Source organism: Wyeomyia smithii, chromosome 1 (genome assembly GCF_029784165.1).
Source record: "Wyeomyia smithii strain HCP4-BCI-WySm-NY-G18 chromosome 1, ASM2978416v1, whole genome shotgun sequence".
Lineage (NCBI taxonomy): Eukaryota > Metazoa > Arthropoda > Insecta > Diptera > Culicidae > Wyeomyia > Wyeomyia smithii.
This window is the reverse complement of record NC_073694.1, coordinates 16,562,933-16,581,109: the sequence shown is the minus strand read 5'-3', so window position 1 is coordinate 16,581,109 and position 18,177 is coordinate 16,562,933. Positions and strand designations below refer to the sequence as shown.

General features: G+C 43.7%; 1 protein-coding gene across 1 annotated transcript; it reads left to right on the top strand.

The window, feature by feature from the left end:
• The first annotated feature begins 1,424 nt into the window (after positions 1–1,424).
• Positions 1,425–18,007, top strand: LOC129716598 (zinc finger protein 729-like). Its single transcript, XM_055666434.1, has 10 exons — positions 1,425–1,592; positions 1,670–1,783; positions 1,847–3,450; positions 3,516–3,696; positions 3,755–3,948; positions 15,814–15,973; positions 16,112–16,228; positions 16,287–17,290; positions 17,353–17,533; positions 17,593–18,007. Exons 2-10 carry the CDS (start codon positions 1,670–1,672, stop codon positions 17,770–17,772), a joined length of 3,735 nt encoding a protein of 1,244 aa, XP_055522409.1. The 5' UTR covers positions 1,425–1,592; the 3' UTR covers positions 17,773–18,007.
• The last annotated feature ends 170 nt before the right edge of the window (positions 18,008–18,177 follow it).

Sequence of the window (18,177 nt, the reverse complement as noted above, 5' to 3'; positions counted from 1 at the left end):
AAAGAGTTTGTTCTTTTCCTGTTCAGTGAGCTCGCATTTATATGTGCAAACTGAAATTGAGTAGTACTTCAACTTCATTTGCACAGAATTTTCAATACTGCCAATGAGCGGTCAACATTTATTTGCTAGGAAGAATGACTGACACGCAAGTAGCCGGGTTATCTTTCTTGTAAAAGTATTCTACTTCATTTTTACGGTCGTGGCTTTGCACACAACCCTTCTGTGATTTTTTTTTTTCGAGTTTTCAACGTTCTACCAAAAAACGTTACCAAAAACACGATCACATCGTGTTCAGTTAAACTTGGTGGTGTTTCGGTTTCGGGAGCCAAAAAGTTAGGCGCAAGCATGCGTGCTTCTCCCAAAAATCCCAATGATGAGAAACACTGGCGTTTGTTCTGTCGGGTACTGGCTCTTCCCGCGAACTTTTATGTTTGCTCACAACATTTCCGCGCGGAGGATTCTGAACATAGGTTCCAGGCCGATTCCCGGGTCATTTTAGCATCGGAAGGTAGTTTATCAATCTGTCCAAAAGTAATTTATGTTTCAGCCGTTCCAACAATTTTTACACTTCCACCGGTGAATCTATCATCACGGACGGTGCGAGCCAGATCCGCGCTGGTAGCAGAGCTACTACACGAGGCAGATGCACGAGGGAGACACGAGGCAACACGAGGCAAATGCACCAGCTGAAGAATGCGCTCCTTCGGTCGAGCAGGTCAAAGCTTCGGCGAGAACGTTTTTTCGACTGGGGCCGGCGGTGGCTTATTGGATGAAGCGAGTCAACCAATGACTGAGCGCTCTACTTACGACGATATTCATCCACAGATCAATTGTCAAAAAGACACTAAAAAACTCAAAGACCTACGATCCATCGTTGATCGCAAGAGGTTGAAAATACGAAATATTCAGGCATAGGCATTTAAAGTATCTTACAAGAGAATACGTTATCGTTCTCGTCAGTCAATTTTAAAAGATCTCATAATCTATGACAATATCTGGGAGACACATGTTGTTTCTGATATTATCATAGTATAAAAATATAATGCATTCCATACGATTTACGATCCATATTTCAAACAAAATTCATACTTGTTCCTGCGCCAAACTGTGTATAATTGGTTGTTGTGACGTCACGATCTCAGCACGCGAAAAATGTTGCTATCTAACACTTGCAACCATGCTCATCTGCCGCTCCTTCGTATATATCTTATTGATTCCAGATACCGGTTGCCAACAGCGTAATACTCACTATATTTGCATCCACGACATCAAACATACATCTTCAAATATACCATAATGAATAATCAAAACACCCGAACATTTTACTTTATTCTAAACATCCGAAAAAAAATCACGAAAAGTCATTATTTTTCGACTTTCCAGAGTAGTCCAGAGACCTTCAGAAACGCATCACTGATTACCGTTTGCTTTGACACTTTCGTAGGAATCCTTATGTTTACATTCGTTCCAATTGTTAAAAATAGTAAATTGTGTATTTCCAGTTATTTTGTATGAAATAGGTTAATAATGTTATTATGAGTTTCATAGAAGTGCAGAAATAATATATTATTTACAACTCAAATCAATTAAAGGTGAATTACAGTTGTTACTAATACGATAAACCCAACACCTAATCTGATGTTTTACGGTCTGCTTTTCAATCCCGCAGATGACCGCACTGGCCTGCCTCACCTGTACGAAGTCAACCGAACCGTCGCTATCGGTTACCATTGGGGAACACGATAACGTCCAAGCTGCACTGTACAAATATTTTTGGTTCACCGTGAGTAGCGCCCCCCGGCTAGGGTAGAACTTAATTAAGTTAAGGTACCCTCTTACTCCACAGGAAGACGAACGACACAGAGGATACCTATGCCAATGCTGCTGGATCAAGATAGAGGACTTTCACCGTTTCTACTGTGACATCGAAAAGGCGCATGGCTATTCAGAGTACAAAATACCTACCCAGTATATGTTGGTGAAGGAAGAACCAGTCTCCGCCCTCGACACAGTGGTCACAGTGGTTGCACCAGATGTTCTAGACGTTCCCGAGCCACTAAAGTGCGAGGATGAGGATAGTGTTAAATCGGATTCGAACGACGACGCAGAAGGCAAAGTTAAGCCAGAGCATTCAGTTTCAGAAGCCGAGAGCGATCAGTCGGCCGATGAGGAAACTCCATTGGCTAGCAGGAAAACCCGTACAAAGCGCTGCATCGCAGACGATGCATTAATCAGCGAGCGAATCGATTTAAAGTGTGACAGTTGCTCGCAAGATTTCGGTACCTTCGAGGCGGTCCAGGAGCATTCACTTGAGGAGCACCTAAAACGAGCGCTCGTTTACTGCTGTAAACTAAAATTTAGCAGAAAGAGCCGACTGGTGGATCATCTTCGTCTCCATGTGAATCCTGCCCAGTTCCAGTGTGACAAGTGCTCTAGATGCTTACCGAACAGTGAAGCACTAAGTCATCACAAAGACACCGTCCACGGTTCTCAGCCACTTGAGTGTAGTTATTGTGGAAAAACATTTTCCCGGGCGAAAAGTTTGGCCATTCACGAAAAACACCACCAAAGAAAGTGGAAATGCCTTTTCTGCAAGAAATACTTCGCAAGTGATGCGTCCCTACGGGTGCACAACAGCAAATTCCACCGGGAAGGGCCATCGTCCGTCAAAAGCGAAGACGAAACATCGGCGGCGGAAAGCACTAACCATGAAAGGGACCTCTCGGGAGGTGACGGTGATGGTGATCCGGATTTCGAAGATGATGCTAAGCCGAGGGCGAAGCGTCGAAGACGGAGCGGGATTTCTAAGGGGCCTCCGAGACCTGCAGATTGGGCACAAAAAGCTCAGCAATTGATTGCGAAATATATCAGCTTAGAGTGTGACACTTGCGGGCACAAATTTGCCACATTCGAAGAGCTGGAACAGCATGGCCTAGCGCAGCACGAGAAAAAAGTTTACGTGTTCTGCTGCGAGTACAAATTCTCCCGAAAGTGCCGTCTAATGGACCACCTGCAGTACCATGAAAACCCCAGCAAATATCAGTGCGATGTTTGCTCTAAGCAGTTTCAGAACAGTGAATCCTTCAAGAGACACAAGGATCTGGCCCACCGTGAGCAGGTGGAAAAAACGCTCCAGTGCAGTATGTGTCCGAAAACGTTCGCATTTCCGCGTTCGTTGCGGTTGCACGAAAAGTATCACCGATCGCTGAGCGAGAAAAAGTGGTACTGCGAAAGTTGCGACAAATCGTTCGCCTGGGAGACGCTCCTACGGCAGCATAACCGCATCAACCATTCCGTGCGGGAGTTCGAGCACGTGTGCCACATCTGCGCGAAGGGCTACCACACACTGTCCTCGTACCGGTCGCACGTTGCGTCGCATGACGCGAACTACAAGCGGGAAAAGGCACCGGAAGAGCTGGAGCGCGTGCAGTGTACGATTTGTGAGAGTTGGTAAGTTTAGACCTTAACCCTTAGAAGGGAGGCATAATGCTAGTTTTTCTCTTTATCATTGCCAGGGTATTTAAAAAAGGCTTGCGAAAGCATATGCGCAATCACACCGGCAGTCAGACGTGCGACTTTTGCGGTCAGGTGTGCAAGAGCATCGTGACGCTGCAGTATCATATGGCACAGCACAAGAAAGCCGATCTGGCGTGCTCGGTTTGTGAGAAAACTTTCAAGCGGGAGATCAGTTTGAAGGTGAGTTACTGTTGGTGTGTGTTAGAAAATTATTCACTGTTGCGTTTCTATTTTTAAGGAACATATGGCCTCACACACGGGCGAAGTTCTATATACGTGCGACTTCTGTGGGAAAACGTTCAACTCTAACGCAAATTGGTCTTCGCACCGTAAAAAGACACACCCGAAGGAGTGGCTGGAGGATAAGATACGCAAAAATCCCCATATACAGCTGGAAGAAGGCCACAAGTTGTTGGAACAATGGCAGAAGCAGCAATATTCCTAGATATGTACATCAGTTTTACTAGTGAGAATACTCTCAATTCATTGATATCGAGTAATTTAGTTCCAATATATATTGAGAAACTCGAATTGTGTGCTTCTCGAATTATGTTCGCACTCAGAAAAGCCAAAAACGTGGACAGATGCAGGTTTGATATTCAAAATGGTAATTAGACTGTTATAAATATAATTTCGAAGGGGCTCAGGAAAGCATTGAGGGGTGAAGTTACTAGACTTTTCGCATACGACTCGAAGATATTCTAGAGTAATTTCTAGATATTTAAAACATTTCTGTTGAAAGCAAACAACAAGTTTTTCCTATATTTCTGATAGAGCTCAATTACCTGTAAGGTAAAAAGCGTTGGTTTTACGAGGATAGCGATTTAAGAAATTTTTTACTATGGAGCTTTTGATCATGGTCATTGTATGTATTTTCGAACGGAACGGTGCGATATGTGGGGTAGGATTCAGAGAGCACATTGAGAGTATACAAGCAAAGTGCATCAAATATACGAGATGTTCATGTCCTCTCATTAACAGGAATTCTAAACTTTGTTTAAAGAATAAACTTTTGATTTATAAGCAAACTTTTAGACCAGCAATGCTTTAGGCTGTACCGATTTGGTCAAGTTGTTGTTTAACAAGGAAGAAAACGCTTCAAAGAATAAAATTCTGAAAATGATTTTGAAATGTCATCCTTGGTTTAGTACACTCGTGTTACATAGACTTACTGGTGTTGAAACATGATTTTTTTTTTATAACTCTAATATTTATTTAGGCCCAACCGCGAAGCATAACGGGGCCGAATATCTTTTGGAGTAGGGAAAAGCCAGCTTGAGTAGAGCCTGTATCCCGACTGCTCCTCCTCAAACAGGCATAAAAACCCTCTCATCTTTTCTCTTTTAAAAATACAATTTAAAAATACATGTCATTTAAGCTTACGACTAACATTAACATCAAAGTTTTTCTCTTTATAACTAAATACTAATCCTTACTACTATTCGTTGAGGGTGATGGTTCCTTATCTCTTTGAAATCAAAATCTAAGTTCGGTGGATCATGTCTCTCAAAAAGAAGCGATGATTCATGTTTCTATAAAAAAGATGAACGAAAGAAAGAAGAAAAAAAAAAAACGGAATTAGCGTGAAACTTTTTAAGATTGTTGTGTTGGGAGAAATTAGGAAAGAAAGCATAGAGATAATCAAATTCGATACTTGATATCTCTTAAAAAGTCGTAAATGGGTATTACAAGCGCGGGGTTGCGGCTAGCAAGCACATCCCGTACTTGCATTGTAAACGTCACTTCCTGTTTCCGGAGAGAATCTATAAGCTTGGCCCTTGCTCTGTGGTACTTAGGGCATACGAAGACTATGTGGTCAATATCTTCGTACCCTCCACATTCGCACAGATTACTATCGACTAAGTTTATTCGATAGAGGTGTGCGTTTGCAACATAGTGATTGGACATTAGGCGCGAAATAACTCGAATGAAATCACGAGTTAAATCTAACCCTTTGAACCAAGCTTTTGTAGACACTTTGGGCGAGATCGAGTGCATCCATCGCCCAAGGTCGTCTTTATTCCACTTTTCCTGCCAGTTTTCCAGAGCCAGTTGTCGGGGCAGATGAAAATACTCGGTATAGGTGATCGGTCTATCAAATATATCTCCATCTATGGCACCCCTTTTTGCTAATAAATCAGCTTCTTCATTGCCTGGGATTGAGCAATGAGAGGGGACCCACACAAAGCAGATAATGAAAGACCGATCAACCAGCACTTCTAATATCCGTCTAATTTCCGGAAGGAAATAGGACGGGTGCTTGACCGGTTTAATCGATCGGAGAGCTTCAATAGAACTGAGGCTGTCCGAGAAGATGAAGTAATTGTCTGGTGTCTTGAGCTCGATAATTCGCAGCGAATTGTGTATGGCAGCTAATTCAGCTACGTATATGGAGCAGGGCTGTGCCAGTTTGCGAGCTATGCGATGATCTGTGTTGAAAACGCCATATCCGGAATGTCCATCCATCACAGATCCGTCCGTGAAAAAGGAATTCTGTTTTGGGAGGTGGCCAAATTTTGCCGAAAATATTGATGGCACAACTGTTGGTTTGAGGTGATCGGGAATTTTATGGATTTCTTGTTTCATCGTCAAATCAAATACAACAGAAGAATTGTTGAGCGATGTTGAAATCTCACGGGATGGAGCAACAACCGAAGGGTTTATCTCCATGGACATGAACCGCTGGTATACTGACATACAGGGTTTCTGAACAACTTCCAAACATTTCTCATAGTTCGCAATAAGCATTGGATTTGCTATTTCCGATCTAATGAGGAAACGAAAAGCCAACTCAAACAGCCTCTCTTTGAGTGGTAGTATTCCAGCTATGACCTCTAGGGACATGGTATGTGTCGACTGCATGCAGCCTAGAGCGATACGCAAACAACGGTATTGTATCCTCTCGAGCTTCAGCATGTGTGAAGCTGCGACACCTCTGAAGCATATGCTGCCGTATTCTATTACGGGCAGAATCGTGGTTTGATAGAGTCGTATCAAATCCTCTGAATGGGCTCCCCATGATGTTCCTGTTACCATCCGAAGAAAATTGATCCTTGGTTGGCATCTTTGCTTCAGGTAATTTATATGTTTTTCCCATGTGCACTTAGAGTCATACCATACTCCGAGATATTTAAAGCTAGGTGACTGGGTGATGGGTCTTCCGGACAGAACTAGCTCCAAACGGGGTGGTGGTCGCTTTTTTGAGAAGACAACCATCTCCGTTTTTTCAAGCGAGAACTCAATTCCAAGACAGCTGGCCCAACTGGTCAGATTATCTAGCGTATTTTGCAGGCTGTTTTTCATATCTACAGCCAGAGACGCCGTGACTGATACTACGCAATCGTCAGCTAACTGACGCATTGTGCAGCCGTCCGTCAAGCATGTGTCGATGTCACTGATGTAGAAGTTGTACAACAGCGGACTCAGACAAGAGCCTTGGGGGAGACCCATGTAGCTTGTTCGTGTTATTGTTGAAGAACCGTGGTTGAAAAGTAAATGCTTTTCAGACAGCAGGTTGATCAAAAAGTTTGTTAATATAGGGGAGAATCCTCTCTGATGCAGTTTCTCGGAAAGAATTTCGATTGAAACTGAGTCAAATGCGCCTGTGATATCCAGGAAAACCGAGGTCATTTGTTGTTTGCTGCCAAGAGCCATTTCTGCTTCTGTGGCTAGCAATGCCAGGCAATCGTTAGGGCCCTTGCCCCTACGAAAGCCGAACTGGGTCTCTGACAGTTGGTTAGTTGTTTCTGCCCAGTTGTCAAGTCTGCGCAGGATCATTTTTTCAAGCAATTTGCGTATGCATGAGAGCATCGCAATCGGCCTATACGAGCGGTGATCTGCGGCAGGTTTATCTGGCTTTTTGATTGCGATAATCTTAACCTGTCTCCAAGCTTTTGGGATCACATTGTTCCTGATAAGCTTATTAAACAGTTTAAGAAATCGTATCTTGGCCGAATCCGGCAGGTTTTTCATCAAATTAAATTTAATCCTGTCCGGTCCTGGAGCCTTGTTCTTACAAGACGCGAGGGCAATTGAAAATTCCAGCATTGAAAATTCTGGTTCTTCGATCGCCGTTGTGTCGCTGAATTTCTGCTGTGGTGGGACAGCATCTGGACATACCTTTTTCGCGAAATCATAGATCCAACGTTCAGAATATTCATTAGCCTCATTGTTGTCGGACCTATTGCGCATTTTTCGAGCCGTATTCCAGAGATAGCTCATAGAAGCCTCTCTGGGTAACGTGCTTATGAAATTTTGCCAGTATGATCTTTTTTTCAGTTTGTGCAGTTTAGCCTGTTTCAGTTCCAGCTCTCTAAACTGATCAAAAAGTTGAATGGAATGATCTTTCCTGAATGCTAGGTATGCTCTTTTCAGAGTTTTTTTCATCTCGGTGCATTCTTTGTCCCACCATTGTTTGTTAGGACGAATTTTCAACTTGTTCTCAGGGGCGGGCCTCGTCTGAGATTGCAACGCGCTATCTAAAACTAATGTTGCAAGAAAGTTGTATTCGTCTGATGGAGAAAGCTCGTCGGTTGTTTCGAGCTCCTGAGATATCATGTTCGAGAATTTTTCCCAATCAATATTCCGGGTGAGATCATACTCTACTTCGACTGTGGTAACAGACTGGAGCCTGCTCATAATCGAAATACTTATTGGCAAATGATCACTACCATGGGGATCTTGAATAATCTCCCATTTACAATCCAAAGCTATTGAGGAGGAACACATAGATAAATCTAAAGTGCTCTCTCGTACTGGAGGCCTTGCTATTCTTGTAGCTAACCCAGGTATGTTCAATAGGGTCATATCGAACTCGTCTAGTAAGCTTTCAATAAGAATAGCCCGGTTATCATCTCCAGGTGCTCCCCACGCCATACCGTGAGAATTGAAATCTCCCAGGATAAGGCGTGGAGTCGGCAGCAGTTCCGTTATTTGTGTCAGCTGCAACCGGTTAATAATAGCTCTAGGTAGAATGTAGACTGATGCGACCGTAAGGCTCTCACCAGCTATTGTTATATGGCAAGCAACAATTTCTATGCCATCAATTGCTGGGAGAGGAATTCGGAAGAATGGATAGCATTTTTTGATACCAAGAAGCACTCCGCCATAAGAGTTTCCTCGGTCTAAACGAATTATATTGAAATCATGAACGGCTACTGTCGTATCCGTTGATAACCATGTTTCAGATAGCGCGAAAATATCGCATTTGCTATCGTGAAGCAGGAGTTTAAATTTATCTAGTTTGGGAATCAAGCTTCTACAGTTCCATTGTATGATCCTTGTTGTCGATTCGTCACTTCTGTTGTCTGATTTAGACATCGAAGGATACGAACGAGAGGAGGGGCCATTTGGTGCTTAGTTGCTTACCCAACATGCAAATTGTTGGAAGCCAAGCTGAAATCATACTTTTAAGAGTATCGGATAAACCAAAAGTGGTGAATATCCATTCAACTATCATTTTAAATGAAATACGTCCATCAGTAGACGGTATTTCAGATTCCGGAGACAGTTTATTGGCGGGAGCAGATTTCTTTCCCGGTAGTTTAGGGAACTCTTTATCAAAAGTGCTGCCCTCAGGATTAAGTTTGAATCCTGGAGGTGCCGTCTTAGCAATATTTTGCTTAGAAGGTTGACCTCTTGGGGTGTCTGTATGCGTTTTCTTCTGCTCCTTTCTGGGAAGTTTGGGGGAAGATACGCTTGGTCGTTTCCGCACGGCCCCACTTGACGGAAGAGGTTGATATACTTCTTCGTCATCATTGGAATCATCCGTTTCCAAGCTGGAATACGGATTTTCCTGTTGCTGTAAGGCAGTCTTCAACATTTGTGCAAATGACTGCTTACAGCGTTGTTTCGTAGATTTCTTCAACGCGTCTGAACGTAATTTGTATTTTGGGCACGCTTCAACTTCATGTGGGTCACCACCACAGAGACAGCATCTTGCCTGTTGATCGCCGCAAGTATGGTTAATCTCAGAGATTTCACCACACTTGGAGCATTTCGATTTATTGTTGCAGTAGGTTTTTGTGTGCCCTTACTGCAAACAATTCGTGCATGTCATAACTTTCGGTATGAAAAGTCTTACTGGGAGTCGAAGCTTGTGAAGTTCGACATAATCCGGAAGCACTTTTCCCTCGAAAGTGACTCGAAACGAATCATTCGGGGAGTATTTTCCCGTATTATCCTTGGAATACATTTTCCTGCATTCCAGAATTTTTATTTTTGGGAGGGAGGGATTTTTAAAGCATCCCCCACCTTCCATCACGTCCTTCTCGGTAAGATCCGGTTCGGTGATAACACCCTCAATTTCAACTACGCGTGCCGGTATATAAACACGGTATTCGATGTTGAAATTCGGGTCCAGGACGACATCGTTCGCTTGTCGGGGATCCGAAAATGTTGCCTTCAGTCTATCAGCTTTGACCTTGTAAACTTCGGTCAAGCTCGAGTATTTTTCCTTCAGAGATTTGCACATCTGTACAACTCTAAGAGGCTTGTTTTTGGGTCGAAAATACACGATCCAACGAAGACCAGGTTGGTTCACCTGGTACATTTTAACCCGAGTTGCCCCGTCATTAGTGGATGGGGCAATTGGGGCAGTTTTACGAGGTCTTTTACGCTTTTTAACGACGTCAAAAAAAGCGTTGTTTCCATTATTCGGAATGTCAGAAAAATCCATTGCGGACTCGTCACCTTCTGAACAAGATGAGAGGTCCGGTGGAAGAGGCAATCCACCAACCGCCATAGCGGTTGTGAACTATATGCCGCTAATAACTAATTTATGAAATATATGAAAATATTTATATATTCAAAACTAAAAAGAATGGCTATATATAATAAAAGAGAGGAAATGCGAAATCAAAATATTTAAATTATATATATGTATATACGAGAATAAAGAAGGCAAAAAAGTAAAGGTTTTGTCACTTATCTGTTGTATTCGTCTGATGAATCAGCAGCACTGCCTGCGCTGTCTCCTCAACTGCAGAGCGGCGATGCCGTCCGCTTTCCCCCCGTCCGGGCTCCACAGCACACGCGCCAACTAACCACTACCACAGCTCCGTACTTCTCTACTGCGGGAATCGACCTTCGCTGATGCTGGATCAGCACGCCTTTCAGCACTCGCGCCAAAACAAGCACGACTCACCACCTTCACACGCGAACGCAGCGCAATCGCGCCGATTAGCACCACTACCACTGGCGCTGTTCGGCAGTCGGGGCTCCCCCACCAATAACGACGCGTATTTGCACGCCACACAACACCAGCGCTAGAAGAAGCGAGATATTAATTTCGGTAATCCACAGAGCACTCAAGAAAAACGACTTTCCTGCTCGGCGCCGGAAAGACTATGTTGAAACATGATTAGAAGCTATGTCAAATAAAATTATTACCAATTCTTGATAAAAATTGTTGCCATCCTCAATTACTACGATAAGCTCTCTTATAAGTGTGCACACTTAGATTTTATTGCTCTACTAATACTCTCTAATGCTCTACAAGTTTTCAGCAGAATTTTCAAGAACTTCGGCAAACAAAATGTCAATACCTGCTGGCTTGCGGTAGATCGATATATAACCTGAATGTTCATCGAAATATATATTGCTGATCTTTGTTAAAAGCGTCGCCGAGCTCGATCAGCTGTTGGAAAGTTTACTTACTTTACTTTGTTGGCTAACGGACCGTTCACCGGTCTAGGGCCGAACGAATGAGAGAGGTCCAGCTTCTTCTGTCTTGGGCAGCCGTTCTCCAGTCTCCTAGTACACCAGCAGGTCGTGCATCTTCCACACACTCTAGTTTACCGCCAAGTATCGATCGCAGAACTTTACACTCAAATACTCCGAGAACTCGTCGATTAGTTTCCTTCAGCATCCATGCTTCATGTCCGTAAAGGGCCACCGGGAGTATTAGCGCCCTATACAGCGCTAGTTTTGTGCGAGTTTGCAAACTACGGGACCTTTGCTGGTTACGTAGTCCGTAGAAGGCCCTATTCGCAGCTGCAACTCGTCGTTTCACTTCACAGCTCATATCGTTGTCACATGCCACAAGCGTACCAAGATGAACGAATTCGTCAACCACTTCAAATCGTTCCCCATGTATCTCCACCTCAGCACCAGCACCACGGGGACTCCACCGCTCTCTGCCAGCTACCATCTACTTCGTTTTGGCAGAGTTAATGACCAGTCCCAATCTCGCTGCTTCCCTCTTAAAAGGTACGAAGGCCTCCTCCACGACCTTACGGTTGATATCGATGTCGTCCGCAAAACCAAGAAGCATGGTAGATTTCGTGATTATCGTACTGTTTCTTTCCACGTTTGCTCTTCGTACGTGCAGATTCAAGAGCGATGTTGAACAGTAATTTAGAGTGTCTAACGTTACGAACGTGGCTTATGTCTCGCCAGCTATCCGCACGCACGGTTCCGATCCTTCCAGCGTCATACGACTTAGCTTAATTAGTTTCGTAGGGAAACCGTGTTCCAGCATGATCTGCCACAGCTCGTTTCTTTTCACTGAGTCGTATGCCGCCATGAAATCCACAAACAGATGGTGAGTCGGTAAGTTGTACTCCTGAAACTTATCGAGGATCTGTCGCAGGGTTAAGATTTGATCCGTCGTGGAACGCTTCCGCTTTTAGAAGTTCGGCCGGGATACTGTCCTTCCCAGCGGCCTTGCCGTTTTTCAGCTCACTAAACTCCTTTTTTCACCACCTTCTGTGTTGGTGGCTCCGCAGCTTGTTCGTCACTCATAATCGTCATCCTGTTCCTGCTCTGCTCATCCGGCTCCTCACCATTCAATAGCGCTTGAAAATGCTCCTTCCATCTGGCTGCAACCGTCGGTTTATCAGTAAGCAGGTTGCGTCTTTGTCATTACACATGACCGGCACAGGGAAATTCTTGCTTCTGACTCTGTTGGCAGTTCTATAGAACCTCCGCACGTCGTACTCGCGCTTCTTCTGATGGTGGGTTCTATTTTCGGCAGCTCTTGCTCCCCTGTACCTCCTCTGTTCTGACGCGTAGCCGCAGTGAGCAACGGGCTCCTGGCACGGTTCTTTTTATCTGTCGCTCTCTGTCACTCGGCATCGAACCTACCACCTCTCTCGCAGTCGTTTAGATGGCGCCGTGGATGCTGCTCCACAGTCCATTTATGTCTTCCACTCCTTCCTCCTGCTGTTCTGCGATCCGTTTATCTCTGGCGTATTCTGCTGCCACGCCATCAGCTTTTAACCACTGAATGTTGAAACGCGGCGTCCTCTCTGTGCGAGATTTCAGCACGTTCGACAACCGTGCGCGAATCTTACAAACGACGAGATAATGGTCAGAGTCAATGTTTGGTCCCCGAAAAGACCTAACATCAGTAACATCCGAAAAGTGGCGACCGTAAATCAGTACGTGATCGATCTGGAAGCAGGCTTCTCCATTTGGATGCCTCCAGGTGTGCTTCCGAATATTCAAACGTGGAAAATAGGAGCTACATATGGCCATTCCTCTGTCCGCGGCAAAGTTTATCAGCCTCAGCTGCCGTAATCTCGCAGAGTAAGCGCCAAAGTGGCCGATTTGTGTTTTTTGCGATTTAACGATAGAACACACCAAACCGGACCTATAGGCACCAAAATTTTATCAAAAGTGCAAAAAATAGCGTCAATAATTCACTAAAACGCAATGATGTAACCGCCATTTCTACTCAACGTGACGTAAATCCAACCCAACTACGTTTCTGATGCTCTTATTGTATTCAGCGACTCGCAAATAAACCAAATTTGGCATGTAGATGCTTTTGGGAGCAGGAAATAATTCTATAGACCTTTTTACGTACGAATGTATTAGTACACCTAGTTGAGGAAAGTATTTACAAATCGCCTTTTTGTTTGCTATGCTATGTTTTTGGCAGCTGGACAAATATTCAGTTGAATACTTATTATAAGTTCTAAACTCGTTTCTGAATGAATTTTTCATTCGTGATCATGAATCGGGGGAAGCTGCTGAACACTATCGACCAAAAATGGTAAAAAGTGATAAAAAGTCGGAGCAACGAGATGCGATGATTTACAGTTTAGAGGAAACAAAAGCAACTTTACATGAGTTTACACGTTCATTAGTGAGCGTAGGTGAAAAGTCACTTATCTCTATAGTGGTACGACACCTCTCTCTTTTTGCAAGAGAAGGGTTCCGTCCAAGGAAAACACATATTTGAAACAATATTTCCGGAAAATAGCATTAAATGATCGAAATGATGCCCAGGAGCCAAGAATTGCCCCCAGAGACTATTTTGAATTCTGAGATGGCAAATTCTGGTTTCTTATTAACAGACCAAAATGGCCAAATATCACCCAATATGAGAATTTCCGGAATGATACCCAGAGGCCAGAAATTAAGCCTTTTTGAAAAGATGACGATTTCTGCTCTCTAGAAAACATCCCAAAATTATTGAATACCACTCAATATGGATATTTCCTTAAACGGGATGATGAACAGAAGCCTACAATTGACCCCAGATAAGACCGTGTTAATCTCCGACCACGGATTCAGCTTAGCGGGGATGAAATTGAGGTAGTTGGCAAGGGCGTGTACCTAGGCTAACTGGTGATTAGCGAGAACGGCATTAGCAGAGAAATTCGTTGAGGTCCTATGGCGAAAATCGTGCCTTTTTTGGATTCCGGAGGACGCACTGCTCGAAAAAAAAAATCGTCGCCGAACGCAGTTGACTATCTACAAAACTTTGATCATACTGTAGCCCTTTAAGGCCACGAAGCTTGGTCCATGCTCGCGGACAACTAAAGCGCACTTGATTTTTGTACGGAAGAAGTGTAGATGGAAGATGGCAGAGGCCACGAATGCTATTATATTCCAACCCAAATTCATTTCTCGAATCGCGACTATTTGTCTGATTATGAAAAAAATGTTGAGCGACTTGTCGCATACTACGATGGATGTACGTCAATCGGTTGTAGAAACAGTGAAATAAAAATTGCTGTTTCTACAACAAAATGACGTTGGTAACATAACTTCAGTTAATAAACCGTTTTCCACAAAACATATGTTCGGCAATGTTTTGTGATTGTATTAATGCATTATGTACAGATCAGATTGTTGAAATTCGTCCTAATACTTATTATACAAACGTTTTTGGAAAAAGCTTCGTACTGAAAATTTTACTGGCTGTCGCATACGTCAGTCTGCGAGATTACGGCAGTCAGGCCCTTTTCATTGGTTGACGAGTGGAGGTTATGCCTTCCAATGATAGGACGGAAGAGTTCCTCCCTCCCAACCTGTGCTTTTGCGTCTCCGATGACGACTTTTACGTCGTGTTTTTGGCACTCGTCACAGATTCGCTCAAGCTTGTCATAGAACTCATCTTTGACTTCAACGGATTTGTCGTTTGTCGGTGCGGTGTTGATTAAACTTGAAGAATTTGCCTTTTATCCTCAACACGCATATACGGTCATCTACGGGCCGCCACCGGATGACTCTTGTTTTCTGATTTCCCATCATGTGGTACTTAAAAGAAGTGCGTGTAATAGGGTCTACTGCACGGAATTCCCTTTCTACGGAATTTGGCCACCGAACCTCCTGAATCGCTGCGATTTCGACTCCCTGCCGCTGCAGTACTCGAGCAAGCAAGCCAACCCGTGCCGGTTAATTGAGAGATCAGACGTTCCAAGTACCCAATTTCCAATCGTTTACCTTAATATTTTTCCGTGTTCGTAGCCTAGGTCTTTGCCGATTGATCCGTTCCGTATTTCTCATTTCGTTGTTCGTGGTTGAATAAAAGTTTCAGTATGCTACCTTACCAGGGTCGCGATACCTACATCCTGCTGCCATCTTAGGTGTAGCTGGCGGAATACAGCATTCCATAATTCAGCCGCCCGCTTCGGGTAAGACGCTGTTGAACGTCGCCCCTAATATTGGGATACAGCCGTGTACGACCCCCTTCCCAGTCAGCATACGACCATAGTTTCCCCTTGGGGTAGGTTAAGGGCTTGCTGGACAGAGGTGAAGGGCCACATTAGGGTCTCAAGTTACACGTGTCCAGTCATTTGCCAACCTCAATGTTGGGAAGTTTACCGAGATAAATTAAGTGTGTGTAATATCGAGTATATCGCAATTGTCTACTCTTGATGTCTATACATGGCGTGCTCGCACGTGATTTGTTCCATTGTACGCACAAATTCGACCTAGTAATTTTTTAAAAAAGCTCCACTACTTAGAAATAATAAACAATGATAATTACCGTTTTAAAAGAAAAGCCCAACATTTTGGCTATCCAACGGCATGTTGAATGTGCCTATTTTATGCTCCCTTCAGAATTTCCTGGATGAAGGGAGATTCATTTGACACAAACGATTGTTTACTTTTCGTCACGGTGAAAACGGAGAAATATAAGATATTGAATTGCAAAAAATATACTAACTCATGTTTGAATAATTTGTTTGCGTTTAAAAATTCAACTAAAAGAATGAGCCAGGTAAGCATCTGAAGGTGTGGTCAATGGTTAGCCAGGATTTGATATCATATGGCAAACTGCTCATCAATAAATTGTTAATGTTTTGGGTCCTCTGGACAATAATGAAAATAAACAAGCTCATATTTTTGTTACTTCCAGAACATGGCCTCACCAATTTGTCTTACCTGTGCCGAAGCAACTGATCCTATTTTTGCAATGCCGATTGTTGAGAATGAAGGCATTCAAACTGCTCTATCTAAGCTTTTCTGGTTTACCGTAAGTAATCCAATCATAAACGTGAAAAATCGATTATGTATATCAAACATAATTTCAGGCCAGTCAATATAGCAACAGCATTTTGTGTCAGACATGCTGGAAAAAGATAGTTGACTTTTACCAATTTTATGTTGATGTCGAGAGAATTCATTTCCAACAAGAGAACAAACTGCATCTCCAGCTAGGATCACTGAAGCAAGAATCGTACGATCCAGAGCTGGACGGTACGTTCGAGGAACAACCTTTGTCGCAAGAAGTCAACGTTGGCGAAACGTTGGTAAAAGCGGAAGCTTTTGTTAGTTGCTTCTATGAGGAGGAAGGAGTGGTTAATGTCGAGGAACCAGTTTTGTCTCATGATGAATATTTCGAGAGTACATCGGCGGAAACTATAGGCGGTGAGCCGAAACTACTGAAGAAGCGCGTGCGCCCGAGGAAGCGTCCACCGCAGCCAATCAGCGAGCAAGTCATTGCCCAGCACATTAACTTGGAGTGCGATTCGTGCGCGCAGAAGTTCGACTCATTCAACGACTTGCAAAGGCACTCGACAACGGAGCACAACAAGCTGTCGTACGTTTTCTGTTGCGATTTCAAGTTCTGTCGGAAGCCACGTCTGATTGACCATCTGCTGTATCACATGAACCCAGGCAGCTTTCAGTGTGAAATATGTTCGAAGCAGTTCCTGAACCGGGAATCATTGAAACGACACAAAGACACCGCCCACACGAACGTTATTGAGGCTGTTCTGAAGTGTAGTTTTTGTCCTAAAACCTTTACGCGCCAGAAGACTCTCCACGTGCACGAGAAGTATCACCGCAAGCTGAAGGAGAACAAGTGGCACTGTGAGATCTGTGATAAGTATTTTGCGTATGAGTCCATTCTGCAGGGTCACAACGAGAGGAAACACTCGACGAAGGAATTCAAGCTGGTGTGCCACGTGTGTGCCAAGGGTTTCCACACGCAGGTTTCATACACGTCACATATGGCATGCCACGACGATAGTCTGAAGCGCAGTAAGCAACCAGCGGACTTCGAACGAGTGCAGTGCACCGAGTGCACCAGCTGGTATGAGGATGGAATGAGCTTTGCATGGGTTTTGCTTTCATTAACGCTTTTTCTAATTTTAGGATTCTTAAAAATAATATAAAAAAACATATGCTTGTGCATTCCGGCACACAAACGTGCGAACACTGTGGCCAGGAATGTAAAAGTATTATGGCACTGCGGTATCACCGCGCCCAGCATCGGGCAGCCATTATAGAGTGCACAATCTGCGGTAAGACGTTCAAGCAGCAGCTCTCTTTGAAGGTGAGTAAATAGACGACGGAACTAAAGAATGGTGATTTACCTTTTTCCACGTCTTCCAGGAGCACATGACAACCCACACCGGTGAAGTGCTGTACAGTTGTGATTTTTGTGATAAAACGTTCAATTCCAAAGCCAATCGGGCAGCTCATCGTAAAAAGATACACCCGAGGGAGTGGTTAGAAGATAAGCTGCGGAAAACCCCCGGTTTTCAGATGCCAGTACCGGAGAAGCCGCTGTAGAGGAAGATGGAGTAAATTTTCTGATGGCTCACAAGTTGTGAATAAAACATATGCATTTGGTTCTTGCAACTGCAAGAACATGCCTCGTAATTCGATATAAAAGCCCTCTATATCTTTCCCTCTGATGAACACAACGTGCAACGTTTTTTAGATTCCTTCCTTACAGCGTTGATAATACGAAGTACAGTAACAGTGTTAAATATAATTAAAATAGTCAACTAATTACTCACCCTTAGTTTGAATAGCCATGCTTCTAAACGAAAATAGTTTTGTTGACCTCCAGTTCGTTACTCGTAATCGAGACTCTCACCGTGGTGGCAATGACATCCGAAGAAATTCTATAATGAGAGAATATTTCAATTTTTGTTCAACAGAATTGCAGTCCAAAGTAGGACTACAGATTAT